This window comes from Sapajus apella, unplaced genomic scaffold (genome assembly GCF_009761245.1).
Source record: "Sapajus apella isolate SASKATOON/1434 unplaced genomic scaffold, GSC_monkey_1.0 scaffold29, whole genome shotgun sequence".
NCBI classification, from domain to species: Eukaryota; Metazoa; Chordata; class Mammalia; order Primates; family Cebidae; genus Sapajus; species Sapajus apella.
Window position 1 is genome coordinate 21,345,508 of NW_022436969.1, and position 14,540 is coordinate 21,360,047.

Sequence of the window (14,540 nt, forward strand, 5' to 3'; positions counted from 1 at the left end):
AGCCCAGTACTCACCCCATGTGCCTAAGCCCTGTGCTCCCACCGGCTCAGGGTGCCACTGCGAGTTTGTTCTGACACAGATCAGGAGCTAGGCTCATTTCATTCTGCCTTGTAAGTTTCCAGTGCACTCAAGAGGGCAACATGAGTTAGGGTAGAGAGGGAGGGCAGCCTCTGATGCCAGCTGCATTGCTGCTGCTGTTGGGGGCCCCAGAGGTTTTCCTAGAAAGGGCCACAGGGGAAGGAGCCCAAAGCTCTGCCCCTTCAACATGTCGATTCCCCAGCATAAGTATCAGGAGGAGAAACTTCTCATAGGGTGATAGCTGGACTGGGGTGTGCTTTCTCGGTCAGACTTGATCGGGTGTCTTGGAAAAACGGGTAGGAATAATGGGCTTCGAATTGCATTTTAGGACCTCTCTGGTTGGCAGCACTGCCCAGAGGTGGCACCCCGCACCGTAGCGTAGCATTTCTCTTGTTTTATCGAAGCCAAGTCCCCTTGTTTTGAGATAGTAGCAGGAGAAGGGGCTTCATACCTACCTTTGGCTCCCTCTGAGTATAGTCTAGCCATCTTTCTGAGTTTTTTGTTTTGTTTTTTGTTTTTGTTTTGAGATGGAGTTTCACTCTTGTTGCCCAGGCTGTAGTGCAGTGGTGCAGTCTTGGCTCACTGCAACTTCTGCCTGTTGAGTTCAAGCTATTCTCCTGCCTCAGTGTCCCAAGTAGCTGGGACTACAGCGCCCACCACCATGCCCAGCTACTTTTTGTATTTTCAGTAGAGGTGGGGTTTCACCACGTTGGCCAGGCTGGTCTTGAACTCCTGACCTCACATGATCTGCGTGCCTCTGCCTCCCAAAGTGCTGGGATTACAGGCATGAGCCACTGCACCTGGCCGCCATCTTTCAAATGATTTCAGGTAACAGGAGGAAAGTGTGAATGTCATAAATAAAAATGGCCTGCAGATAACCCAGAAACCTGGGGTTAGCCAGGAGCATCCCTGCAACCCCTTATTCCCCCAGGACCTTTGTGAAGGTCTGCTGAGTAGGCAGAGCCTGCCCACCCTCCAACAGAGACACCAGGGAGCCGTAAAACACCAAAACGCGGGGAGCCTTGAGTGCGAGATGTGAGTGAGGAAGCAGGTGTGGCCAGGGAACCTGCTGGGCCGGCGTCGGCCGGGCTGTAGGCTCTGAACCTGACCTTGGGCAGGTCCTTTGCACCCACTCAGGTTCCAGTTCCTTTTCCTCACCTTCATGTACCTGAGTGGGCTTTGATCTCTTTTGCTGTTTTTAGCACTGGGAGAAAAATTAACCATAACCACGTTTATTTTCTTACCTGTCTCTCTACCCTCAACTCTCCTGTGCACTTCGTGGATGTAGCTCCGCGGATGGAGTCTGAAAGCCCAGTCAGCATTGCTAAGGCTGGTACCCAGGGTATTCTCTCTCCCCTAGTCCAGGAGGGGAAACTTCATTCCTGTCACTGTCCCTCACCAGACCTGTCTGTGGTTTCTGGAGGGAAAATGCCCCAAAAGTGAAAATTATTAAATATTGGCATGGGAATTACAGATGGCAATTGTAAAGCTGACCTTTTTAGAATTTAACACCTTCTGGACACATTGGCAAGTGTGTGGACTTCAGAAACGGTAGCCAGTCCTGAAAGCCAGATCTGCTGTTATCAGCTGTGTGGGATTGGTAGTTATCTGACCTATTGGAGACTTTGTTTTCCTTTTTTAGAAAATGGCTAAAATATAAGAATCGATAGGGTTAATGTGCAGAATCCTGTGGGCGTCGGGTTAGGGCGTCTCTGCAAAGCTCCATCTCTTCTAACCTAGAGTAAGCCGTCCTTCTGGGCCAATGGCTCCGAGAGGAATGAGAATAACAATGACCAGGGAACATCAAAGTGTTTCATGATGCCTAATCATAAAACACTTCCTCCCATTTTCTCCTCCCTGCTCTGCTAAGGCAGTTGTGGGAACATTTATCCAGATTCTTAAGAAGTAGACTCTTTAATGTAGGCCTGATTCCTTGATGACAGAAAATTAAGAGTGGAAAGAGCTCTAGGACCTTAGATATTACCTGAGACATATTGTTAAGTAGGGAAAAAAGGAAGTTACAAAACAGCATGAACAATATGATACCTTGTACATAAAACTGATAATGAAAGGAGAAGAAGATGGACTCTTTGCAGAGGAATCAGATATTTCTAGAGGAAATTAATGACTGCCTCAGAGGAAGAGACAGAGCTGTTGGTCGGACACAGACTTCACTTTTGGTACCTCTTGCATTTTGTCCTGTGATCTTCTAAGCCCAGTCATCACGGAAAATTTAGATTAAAAAAACAACAACAAACAAAAGCCGGCAAACACTCTCAGGCCCAGAGGAATGCTGTGGCCACAGATGCAGGTGGCAGCCCAGCTGGGAGGAGGACCCAGGCTTTCCAAGCCGGCCTGGCGGCCCCGCAACATGGCTGGGGGTCAGTGGAAGGCCGAGTGGCTCTGGGAGCTGAAAGGGCCCATTCTTCTGTTGTTGTCTCTCGCCTTGTACCTCTTGGCCTGCAGTGTGCAGCGGAGTCTTCAGGAAGTTTTCAGATCCTTCCCCAGGACAGCTCCGAGAAGGCATAAAATGGACTCAGTCATTGGTACCTTTCCAGACCCGGCACCACAAAGCCCAGGCGCTGTGTACCCACACGGGCCCAGCAGCAGCAGGTCGTCTGGCCCGTCTGTGGCCGCCCGGCAGAGACAGGAAAAAGGGCGGGGGGAGCATCTTCAAAGACCGCACACGCCTGCGCAGGAGAGGCTGGAAACTCCTCCTTTCCTTCCCTAATTGCTGGTCCATAGAGACCGGGCTGAAAATTAGTTTAAATGCTAAATTGAGTTTCAAACCATGAGTCTCAGCCCCTCTAGAAACAGGACACCATGTAAAAATACAAACTTTAAGTCAACTTGTTTTTCTAAGCTTTATGCAGCTTTGCTGTGAGGTCCAGAATCCTTTGGCAAATAAGTGATGTTTGAAGAGATTCAGGTGTGCAGGGAGGGTTCTTTCAGGATAGAAGTGGCTACTCTTCATTATACAAAAGTCAAGACAGCCTAAAATAACCCTGAAAGATGCTTTGCCTGAACCGAATTTAGCATCAGAGCAGCCATAACCCTCTGCTGAGATTCTTCAGAACCGTGCACTTGTGGGGTAACAGCCAGGCTCATGCTTTCAGGGATGGAATCAAACGGTAATTAAAAGCAAATGATTGCCAGGGTCGTGAGAGATGCCAGAACCTTGGGATCAGACTCATAAGCAAATGGAATTGGTCTTTCTCCAAAATCCTGCACTGATTTAACCACAGGATTGTAAATCAAAGGGGCTGTCTGAAAACTAGACAGCCTTCCCCAGGCCGTGTATCTGAAATATTCGATCCCAGCACATGTACAGCAGGGGAGCTACACACGGGAGGAAGAAAAGCATCAGGCTTTGGGAGCACCTGAGCACTGCAGAAGAAGAACGTGCTGCGCTTTCGCTCTCAAATTCTTTGGGAGCCGCTAGGCTGTGAGCCAGCATATGTATTTGAGGTAGCTTGCCTCTCAGAGGCTTTTTAGAGGATGTGTGACCTGTGCAGCTTCCTGATATCAGTGACAACGTGAGGATGTTGAGTCGAGTGGCCTTGGGCCCTGGACTTTTCAGCCCAGCTTCAGGAGCCGGCATGGAGGGATGTCTCCCTGAACATGTGCTTGGCGTTGACTCCTGGGTAGGTGGGCACCCGGGTCGCTCAGGTATAGAAGGAGCCAGGTGCTTTTGGAAGAATTCCATGCCACTTCTCTTTCTGCTGGTGTGATTTGCAGAGGTGACGAGAAATGGAGGAGGTGGTGAATGACCAGGAGTTCAAGAAGTCATGACCTAAAACAGTTTCAAGAACTAGTCTTATGAGGAGGACCCTAGAAGAAAACGGACTGCTTGCTGGAGCCAGGTGTTTCCTATAAGGCAGCAAATATTGCTCAGTTCTATGAAAAAACGAAGCTGGTAACAGGGGTCAGTTGAGCGGGTCTTGACCCTGAAGAGGTTGCTTTTGTGGACATTTTATCTGGGCCGAGGTGTGCAGTGTCAGACAGTTGCTGGGCTACAAGGCTGCTGATACACACTTTTATTGCAGAAACAACTCGTTGTATTTCTTGACTCCAGAGTATTTCAGCAGATAAACAGGCATGCAAGGTTACTTTATTTAAGGAGTTAGGCCACCAGGAAATATTTGTTGTCAGGGACAATGCAAGTTGTAAACATTTTATCCCTTAAAAGGCAAGAAAGCTGAGAGGACACAGGGAAGCCTGCAAAAGCAGGAAAGTGGCCATTTAAAAAGTATGCTGCAGGGAGTGTTCGCTGAGGCCTGAGGGGAGAAAGGAAGAGGATGGGCCATCCAGGGGTGCCCACTGGATTTACAGCAGATTTAATAAATCTACTTTAATTATAAATGAATCAAAATGCATAGGAGTAGGAGAAAGAAGCATGTAAAAATAAATAAAAATTCTTCTCAGAAACCATTCTTAAAGTCATTTCTCTTAAAGAACCATCTTCTTAGGGTCCTTTTTCTCCATCACTTGGGTCAGTAGTCATGTGTATGTATAGGAAAGGTAGAGGCGAATGGTCATTTTTGTGATACTAATGTTAACTAAAACAGAAAAGGCCTTTGTGAGCTCTCTTCTCAGATTCTAAGCTGCTTTGGAAGCCCATTTCCAGAAGGCTGATGTTGCTCCTGAGGACCCATCAGTTGCCCCTGCTGAATTCCAGGACGTGGAAGTGTTTGGTTGAGTTTTACTCTGCCCTGCTTCCGTAGTCAACTACAGACACAGGAATTAGCAGCCTGGTTTCTACCCTTCTCCTTGCTTTCCTGGCCCAGGCCCCTTCCTGGATGGCAGTAGCAGGCTTGGGGGGTGGGGTGCTGGGCAGTCTCCCTGAGGATCTCTGAGTCCTCCTGGCCTCACAGAGGTGTCAGTATCCTGGCCAGGATGATGCGGTACACTGAGGAGCTGCTGTAGCCTGTGGGGAGTGGGTCCTGAGTGGCAGGTGCCTTGGTCCATCCAGGCTGCCATAGCAAAGCAGCAGCATGGACTGGGGACAACCATTCATTTCTCACAGTTCTGGAGGATGGGGGGCCAAGATCAAGGCACCAGCATGGTGGGAGGCTGGAATCCTGTTCAGGGCTCTCTCTCAGGTTACAGACTGCTGACCTCTCCTTGTATCCTCATGTGTCAGCAAGACAGGTGGAAAACTCTCGGGCCTCTTTTATAAGGGCTCTAATCCCCTTCTTAAGGGCTGCACCCTCATGACCTAGTCACCCGCCACAGAATCCACCTCCTAATGTCCTTACATTGACAGTAAGGATTTGAACATGGATTTTGAGAGGACACAAACATTCAGTCTATTGCAGTGGGATAGAAAGCAAGCCTGCCTGGGCAGTCTGTACCTATTGTCACAGCTCTTCACCACTTCCTTCTAAAAATGGCATCATCATGCTCCCTGTAAAAGGTGATCAAAATGAGCCTGAGTTCACAAGCTCCTATAATCCCAGATCTGAAAAGCACCCCGAGTTCCCTCCCACCTGGCAGGTGGGCGCCCATCATTTGTGATGAATGCTAGCTACTCCATTTAACTCTTTACATATCCAACGCCAACTTTCTCTCCATTCGTCTGTTCGCGGAGAGCCCTATGCAGCTCTCTCCTGGATGTCATGGGAAATGTGACAAAGAGAGAACACTTAGTCTTGGTCTCAAAGAATTCGTAATGGAGAAGACCCCAGAAGGATGTATCTGCAGGGTTATCTACAGCAGAAATTTAATCAAACATTCAGCACATTGCAGTTACAAAGAAAGCTTTCAATGTGGGCCATTGGCCACAGCAGATTTCTTTGTGATAAATATTCAGGGAACAAAACCCTAGGAAAGGAAGTTTCCATCATCTACTCCCATTTTTCCTCCTTCCTTGAACAAAACTTTTACCTCAAGGAACACTGCTTTTGAAGACTTATGTTTCATGCAGCCTGCTTCCTTAGTTAGTCTGTTCACAACAAGATCACATTAAGTAATTTCTTCCATTCTGGGAAGATGGCGAAAACAAGTGGATACTGTCAGCAAATGTTGCTGGTGAACCACCTCTCCAGAAATAAATATTGGCAGGGAATAGAGAAAGCCTGGAGAATCCCCATCAGTCATCAGCCGGAGAAGACCTTTTCCTGGGCTGGAGTCCTTGCTGGGGAAACGTCTGTTCTCTGCAGCCTGAGAGGCAGCTCCGGCCAGGAGGTGGCACTCAGCAAGTCTTAAGATGGTCCAAATTTCCATCCTGGTTCCACTTTGGGTTTGTAAAGTCATCTGACTTTTTCTCTCCAGGAGCCTTAGTTGCCTCATCTGTCCAACGTACCCTTGGTCTCCTGGGAGGTTGTAAAGCCCAAGGAGATGCTGTACTTGAACCCCCAGGCTCAAATGTCCTGTGAATGCAAGCTGTAGTTATTTAACTTGTTACCCAGAGCTGGGCAGGAATCAGCGCAGAGCATGCAGAACCCCACTCTGCCTAGAACATTGCTCACTTATAAAGTATAAGTTTTTTTCTTTTTAGAATAAGCTTGATTTTTTTTTCCAGAGATTACTTGCATAGGGATCTTTTTTCTCCCTTCCTCTTTCTGATGAAAGCTTTTTATAGTGTGTGTAAAGAATAGCAACAAGGAAACACTTTCTGGTTCCTCTGCTTTAACCTTCAAATATTCTGTGTACAGAAACTCTGGCTTTAAATAGCCCTTTCTAAGATTCAGGGAAACGGGATGCCGTGGAAACCAAGTTGGTGAGCCTGGGAGAGGACACTTCTCAAATGAGTGTCGGGTCTTGGAACATGGATCCTAAAAAAAGAAGGAATAATTTTACATAGCAAATGATATTCCACAATACCAATCACTCATCATGTTTAAAAACTGCACATGTGATTCTCTTTACATGTATCTATCTTGGAAGGATACTGTTTCCAAAAAGCATCTTAGAAAAGATAAACTTTAGAACCAATACAATATACAGGCTTTAATTTCTCCTTCTCTGTAGTTGTGCCTGTAGGGCTCTTAAGTTTTATTCAAGCCAAAGATTATGACAATTAGGAGCATAAATGATACTTTAAAATTTGTTAACAATACAGAGATGTCTCCTTATTCAACTGTAGCTAAAACTGCGAAATATACATACGATAGAATATCATTCATCTTTAAAAGGAGGTAAATTCTGACACATTTTACAACATCGATAAAACTTGAGGATCTTATGCTAAGTGAGATAAGCCAGCTACAAAAGGACAAATAGTAATGATTCCCCTCATATGAGGCACCTAGATTAGTCAAATCCACAGAGACAAAGGAGAATGGGGGTTTCCAGGGGCAGAAGGGAGAATGGGATGTTAGTGTTTAGTGGGTGTAGATTTTCAGCTGGGGAAGACAAATAGGTTCCAGGGGTGGCCACACTGCAGTGTGAATATACTTAAAAATGGCTAAGATGGCAAATTCCATGTCTCATGTATATATATATATATATATATATATATATATATATATATATATTTTTTTTTACTGCAATAAAAGAAAGCATTTAGTTTAGGGATTTGGCAAGACCAATACCTAAGAGCCAGGTTCCTCGTACTCCCTGCACCCAACCTAAATTCTCAGGCCACCTGCCTGGCCTGCTTTTCTCTGCTATGGAACAGCGACACTTCAGCCCAGGACCATCATTCTCCTGAAGTGACCAATTCCCACTGGGTCCTCATCTCAGGACTCCGGCCTCATTATTCCTAAAGGAAAGCACTGTGCAAACACCCATTCTGGAACAGCTCAGGTGACAGCAGTCCCCTCCCCTCCCCCAAACCTTTTCCTTGTCTGAGTCAAAGAGCAGTTGGCCCTTGACAATGTCCCAGACACATCTCTTGCAAGAACTAACATCCCTTATTTTCTTTCTCTCTCCCACCCCCAACTTACAAGCTCTCTGAGCTCTTCCTAAATTGATCCTGGTGTTTGAGGAATAAAATCTTTTCAGGGATTGAGACTCTGTTCCCTAGAATGACCAGAAATGAAGGCGTCACAATTGATGTTTTAAAATTCCCAGATTACAGTTGGCAAACCAAGTTATGGGGAATGGTGCAGAGGGGAGGTGGAGGTTGAGGTTGGTATAGGGAAGCGGGGCCACCAGCTAGGCTTTGGGGGCCTGCTTAGGCAGAGGGGGCAGCTGGCCACCAGTGTTGAGCTGCAAGTGAGAGGAGTGCACAGCTCCTCCTGGCTGATTGAGGGAGATCTGGCCCCGAGCTTCTTACCCTGATGGAAGGAGTGCTCCAGGTGACCTCTCTTATTTCACATGTGCTGGCTCACCATGGTGGTGCTGGGCCCGGGGCTGGTTCCTGCACAGCCTGTGTCTTTGTTAACAGGCACCACAGGAGAACACCACCCTCCGGACTGTGATGCTTTCGTGATTTACATCCAGGTTCCGGGCCAGTGTCAGAGTGAGTGTCGCTGGTCCCACACCAGGACCGCAGGCCCAGTTTCAATGGTGATAATTCCAGCACTTAGGCAGGATCCCTGGGCTGGGCACAGTATGTCATATTAACTTTCCACCCTGGGTTTTGAATATCAGAACGCTTATTGAGGGTGAAAAATCTGAAACCTTTACCCCATAGTAGTTGACTAAGGAAACATAAGGGCAAAGCTACCGTAGTCAGTGATGCTTTCCTTTAACTCAGTTTGTATTTTCTTCACCTTAAGGTGCATTTGAAAGATAATGGCACATAGGGTGGCAGATAGGCCTTTATTTAATCTTAATTTAATACACCAATTGGGTGCATTGAGTGGGAACCTCCTTAATCTACTGTTCATTCCTTGCAGCAGTTATGCAAATAAGTATAACAATCCCCATTATATAAATGAGGAAGTTGAAATCAAGAGAAATAAATAACTTGCCCCAAATCACCAGCGGCCAGGGCTGACCTCAGACCCCAGAACCTGGCCAGAGCCATCTTTCCCTGCTGTAATTAATCACCAGCCTAATGGGCCTCATCCAGAAGCTCTTCTCTCTGTTTCTCTGGTAGCCTGCAGCGGGCAGCTCACTGCTGAGCACAGGTTGCAGGCAATTTCTCTGTGTACCCCAGAGCCCTCTGTAGGAAACCGCAGGCCAACGACTGCCAGCAGAGCCTGGGGATGCCCAGGACTTGGCTTTCGTCTCAATGTTGCGGCCATTTGATCCCATCGTCTACAAGCCACAAACCATGTTAGCAAAGGAAACATTCACACGAGTGCAATTCTATGACCATCTAATGCACACTGCAGGAGCGCAAGTTAGCGAGCACAGCCGTCTCAGAAGAGAGTGGCTGCACTGCAGCTGGGAAGCCCACGGCTCCTCCCGCCCTCTCTGAGAAATCAAACAACAACCACAACAAAATCACATGTTGAGTGAGGGCTGTAAACCCAAAGACCCTAGTGATTGAGATCTGCAACTTTAGGAAACAAATGCTAGAGAAGAAGAGTGTGCCTGCCTGGTCAGTGGGCACCCCTCAGCGTTGGCCGCAGGGCAGATGTGAGGCCACGAGCCGATGGCATGGGAGCGCAGGGCTGGGGTGGCCCTGGAACACTGACATACCCACTTCTACCTCCCCACCACAGCCTGATCCGATCAGCACATGCTGCCAGTGGTCAGCATTCTGTTAGCCCTCCAGCTTTGCACTCCCCACCCCCCATGTAGCAGGAGAATAGCAGAGGGATGACCCAGGTGCAGGAGGAGGCAGCCCAGGCTCAGAGGTGTGTGGAGAACTTGGTCAGACAGCAAGGCACGGGCACTGCGTTGAAGCACCCTGTGCCCTGACTTCCAGCATCTCTCATGTGTGCTTCCAAACCTGGAGGCGGGCAAACCCAGAGAGAGGGCAGCGTGCAGGTGTGCTTACTGCTCTGTGGCCTCCTGCTCCATTCCCTCTTCTAAGGGCCCCTCCCTTCCTACACAACTCACTTTCATCCACAGCCAGTGGAGCGCTGGCCCCTTTTTCTTCCTTTGTGTCTCCTTTTCAAAATTAAAATACATTTTAATTGTGGTAAAATACACATAATGTAAAATGTGTAGTTTAACCAGTTTTAAGTGAGCAATTCTGTGGCACTGAGGACACTCACATTATTGTGCAACCATCACCATCATCCACCTCCAGCACTTTTTCATCTGCCCAGACTGAACCTCTGCACCCATTAAACCACTCCTCATTCCCCGCTCCTCCAGTCCCTGCCACCAGCATTCCACTTTCTGTTTCTGTGAATTTGATCACTCTAGGAGCCTCATATAAGTGACATCCTACAGTGTCCTTTTGTGTCTGGTTTATTTTACTTAGCATGATGTCCCCAAGTTTCATTCCTGTCATAGCGGGTGTCAGAACTTCCTGCCTTTCTGAGGCTGAAGGGTATTTCATCATATGGATAGATCACGTTTTGTTGATCCGTTTATCCATCAGTGAACACTTGGGTTGATTCTACCTTTTGGTTATTGTAAATAACCCTGATGTGAACATAGGTGTGCAAATACCTATTCAAGTCCCTGCTTTCAACTCTTTTGGGTGAATACCCAGAAGTAAGATTGCTGAGTCATAGGGTAATTCTCTGTTTCTTTCTTTTCTTTTTTCTTTTTTTGAGGAAGTGCCTTACTGTTTTCCACAGTGGCTGCACCATTTTGCATTCTCACTAGCTGCGTTTAAGTGTGCCAATTTCTTCGCATCCTCGCCAACTTGTGATTTTTTGATAGTAGCCATCTTAATGGGTATGAGGTGCTACCATCATTTCTTTTTGAAATCAAGTGTCCAGTGTATGTGGTCTGAAGACTTAATAGGATTCTAAAGAGTCCACATCACATCTGAAATGTTTGTGTAGGTCTGTACTGTCAGGCAAACACGTGTGCACTTGTGGGTGCCCGTGTGCACACAGGCACGCGTCACTCTCGCCTCTGTCTGTGCCCTGGAGCATGACTCCAGTTGGTTCTTGGTGTTGAGGTTGTCAGTGATGGTCACCTGGTACCTGGTGAGACCCACTGCTGGAAGCACGTGTGCATTGCTCCCTTGGGAAGACAGAGCCCTCTGGAGTGTGTTTGTTTCTTGGCTTTAGAACCACGACCATGCCTGCATTGCCTGTCGGATCATCTATCGGTCAGACGAGCACCACCCTCCCATCCTGCCCCCGAAGGCGGACCTGACCATTGGTCTGCACGGGGAGTGGGTGAGCCAGCGCTGCGAGGTGCGCCCCGAAGTCCTCTTCCTCACCCGCCACTTCATCTTCCACGACAACAACAACACCTGGGAGGGCCACTACTACCACTACTCAGACCCGGTGTGCAAGCACCCCACCTTCTCCATCTACGCCCGGGGCCGCTACAGCCACGGTGTCCTGTCCTCCAGGGTCATGGGAGGCACGGAGTTTGTTTTCAAAGGTAGGATTCCCACCCCAGATCAGCCGATAGACAGCCCTGTGACATTTTTTGCAGAGGCAGAGATGAGGGAAGAGACCTCTTTTCTTCCTGAGTTACTAGGGAGTCATTTCTGCCTCAGTCCTTCTCACCGTGCTCTTAGTTTCTACCTGCTCAAAATGGATCAGGTGGACAGCCTCCACTGGCAGGCCTGAATGCAGGAGGCGTCCACGCCGCTGCGCTGCATGTGGGAAGTTGCCAGCCCAGGGAGGATGTTCCTGGGAATGAAATCTCTGGCCAGGTCCGAGGCTCATGCCTGTAATCCCAATACTTTGGAAAACCAAGGCAGGAGGATCTCGTGCGGCCAGACGTTTGAAACCAGCCTGGGCAACACAGTGAGGCCCTGATTCTATAAAAAATAAGTTAGCCGGGTGTGGTGGCATGTGCCTGTAGTCCCAGGTACTCTGGAGGCTGAGCTGAGAGGATCACTTGAGCCCAGGAAGTTGAGGCTGCAGTGAGATGTGATCTTGCCACTGTACTCCAGCCTGGGCAGCAGAGGAAGACCCTGTCTCTAAAAAACAAAAAAAGAAATCTCAAGTCTGCACTTGACGTTTTTTATACACAACTCTGGCGATTCCATGCTGCCCCTCTGTAACACTGCGTTTGCTTGCCTGCCATAGTGATTTCTTGAGTGGGCAATAAAGAGGTGTTAGTGACACCTCAGGTACTTGGAGCTGTCCTTTCTTACCCTGAGCTTGTCGTGTAATTGAGAGGCTGTCACCTGCTTGGAGGTGGGAGCATCTGTGGGAAGGTTCAGGCTGTGTCCTGATCATTAAACAAGGAGGGGAGGGAGGAGCTGCACCAGGCTGCCAAAAACAAAGCAGAGCTTGTGGTTCCTATTTTAGAAGGTTGCTTTTTTCTTTAAGTTTGAGCATCTTTGTAAAATGGTATCAGTTCTATTATGCCAGTTAAAGGGGAATAGCCTCGATCCCAGGTGACTCCTCTGGGATAAAATTCCAAGTTCAGTTCCATTACTATAAAATGTTTCTGTTAACCCAGAAAGTCCTGGAAGACATTAGCCCCCCTTTTAGGTAGCAGGGTTTGCTCCAGGAATCCAGGCCCTTTGAGAAACTTAACTGAGAGCAAGCGATCTTTACTTGACTCTACCCCAAAGCTCATCGTGTTATACCCGGAAGTGGCCCCCTGGGGGACATTCAAAGCAATTCTCCACAAGAGCTGGGATTTGTATTTAATTTATTCACTCATATTTCTCTTGCTTGCAGCCTAACTTATTTTAGATGCCTAATGTATGGGCCCGTAGGAATGTGTGAGAATGCCAACTGGGATAGGTGTTTGACACCCAGACTTTTAGAATCCCAAAAGCCTTTGATAAAAGCAAAATTCCAGCCTTTGTTGAATATTTGTTTCAATCTCAAGGAGTTAGCATCGTTAGCATCACCAAATAAAACTCCTTAGGAGCACGCCCAGCTGTAGTTTTATTTCTTGCCTGCCAGCACTCCCAGCTAGAGCTTGGGCCCAGCGTTTCTGAACCAGATGGTCTGTGTTGTGTGGCCACACCTGCAGCCTATCTATTGGTGTGACTGCCACTCACATCAACAGGTTGAACTCTTCCCACCCGACACTGCTTTAATGACTGCTGCAGCCAGATGGGTGGGTCTGAAGGTGGGATTGTTTTTGGGAAAAAAAGCTGTGTCTAGTTAGACTGTGGCCAGTGTGTGCTGGGTGGGTTTCTGCATCCTGCAGCTACTCCCTGGAGTCATGGAATTCTCTTCTCTCATCTGCAGTGAATCACATGAAGGTCACCCCCATGGATGCGGCCACAGCCTCACTGCTCAACGTCTTCAATGGGAATGAGTGCGGGGCCGAGGGCTCCTGGCAGGTGGGCATCCAGCAGGATGTGACCCACACCAATGGCTGCGTGGCCCTGGGAATCAAACTACCTCACACGGAGTACGAGATCTTCAAAATGGAGCAGGATGCCCGGGGGCGCTATCTGCTGTTCAATGGCCAGAGGCCCAGTGACGGGTCCAGCCCAGACAGGCCAGAGAAGAGAGCCACGTCCTACCAGATGCCCTTGGTCCAGTGCGCCTCCTCTTCGCTGAGGGCAGAGGACCTCGCAGAAGACAGTGGAAGCCGCCTGTATGGCCGGGCCCGTGGGAGGCACATACAGCCCCTGCTGCTGACTGCACTCGCCTGCCTTGTCACTCTGCTGCACTGGAACATCCGCAGATAGAAGTTTTAGAAAGTTATATTTTTCCAAACCAGGATTCCTTACTATGGACAGATTTTCTTTACTGAAATAAAAGACATTTATTCTTTTGATGCACTTGAATGCTGGAGAACTGTCCTTTTTCTCCTCTCCCTCCCAGCCCCTGAGTCATGAACAGCAAGGAGTGTTTGATGTTTCTGCTTTGAACTCCATCCAGCCTGATCCCTGGCCTGAGCAACTTCACAACAGTAATTGCACTTTAAGGCAGCCGAGGGTTTTGGACGAGCGTGTTTGGTAGCAGGGATGAAAGCTGGGGCCTCTTATTTTTTTCTCTTAATTATTATTATATTTCTGAGTTGAACTTAGAAGAAACAACTATCAAGCTACAACTGTTCATGCCATTTTCCTGTGGTCACAGCCTGACTTCCTTTGAAATTGTTTTACTTTCTGAGTTATATATGCTGGAATCCAAAGCAGAATTGGTTTGGGACTGTGATCAAGACACCTTTTATTAATAAAGAAGAGACACACAGGTGTAGATATGCATATATGAAAACATATACTGTCTGGCTAACCCACCTTCACAGCCTTTATGCAAAAAAAGGGAGAATCAAAGCTTTTGTTTCAGAAATGTGTGGAAAAGCATCTGTAATTAAAGTTTCAAAGTAATTTAACCTGTTTTTACATCCATGGTCTTAGTTGTTGAGAGAGGAGAGTCACTTGTTGGCTTCCGGTGGTTGCAGGAGGCATGCGGCTTCCTAGCCCTCTCACTAGACAGGGCTATTGGGAAAACAGCAACAGCAATCCTGTTACACAGGAGCAGTGAAACGGGTGGCTGCAGCGTGGTACATGCCACACCAATGATAGAGAAGGTGCCTGATCATTGCAGTTTCCTCTTCCT

The 14,540-nt window shown here is 47.9% G+C and overlaps 1 protein-coding gene across 2 annotated transcripts in view; it reads left to right on the plus strand.

Annotated features, from left to right (window-relative positions):
* Nucleotides 1–14,316, plus strand: part of APCDD1 (APC down-regulated 1) — a 34,052-nt gene extending 19,736 nt beyond the window's left edge. Inside the window, exons 5-6 of one of the 2 annotated variants that reach the window (XM_032293395.1) lie at nucleotides 11,112–11,433; nucleotides 13,215–14,316. In XM_032293395.1, the coding sequence (XP_032149286.1) occupies nucleotides 11,112–11,433; nucleotides 13,215–13,663 (771 nt within the window). In that variant the 3' untranslated portion in view covers nucleotides 13,664–14,316. The remainder of the gene's footprint in view (nucleotides 1–11,111; nucleotides 11,434–13,214) is intronic. The other variant, XM_032293394.1, reaches the window with a different exon arrangement.
* The last annotated feature ends 224 nt before the right edge of the window (nucleotides 14,317–14,540 follow it).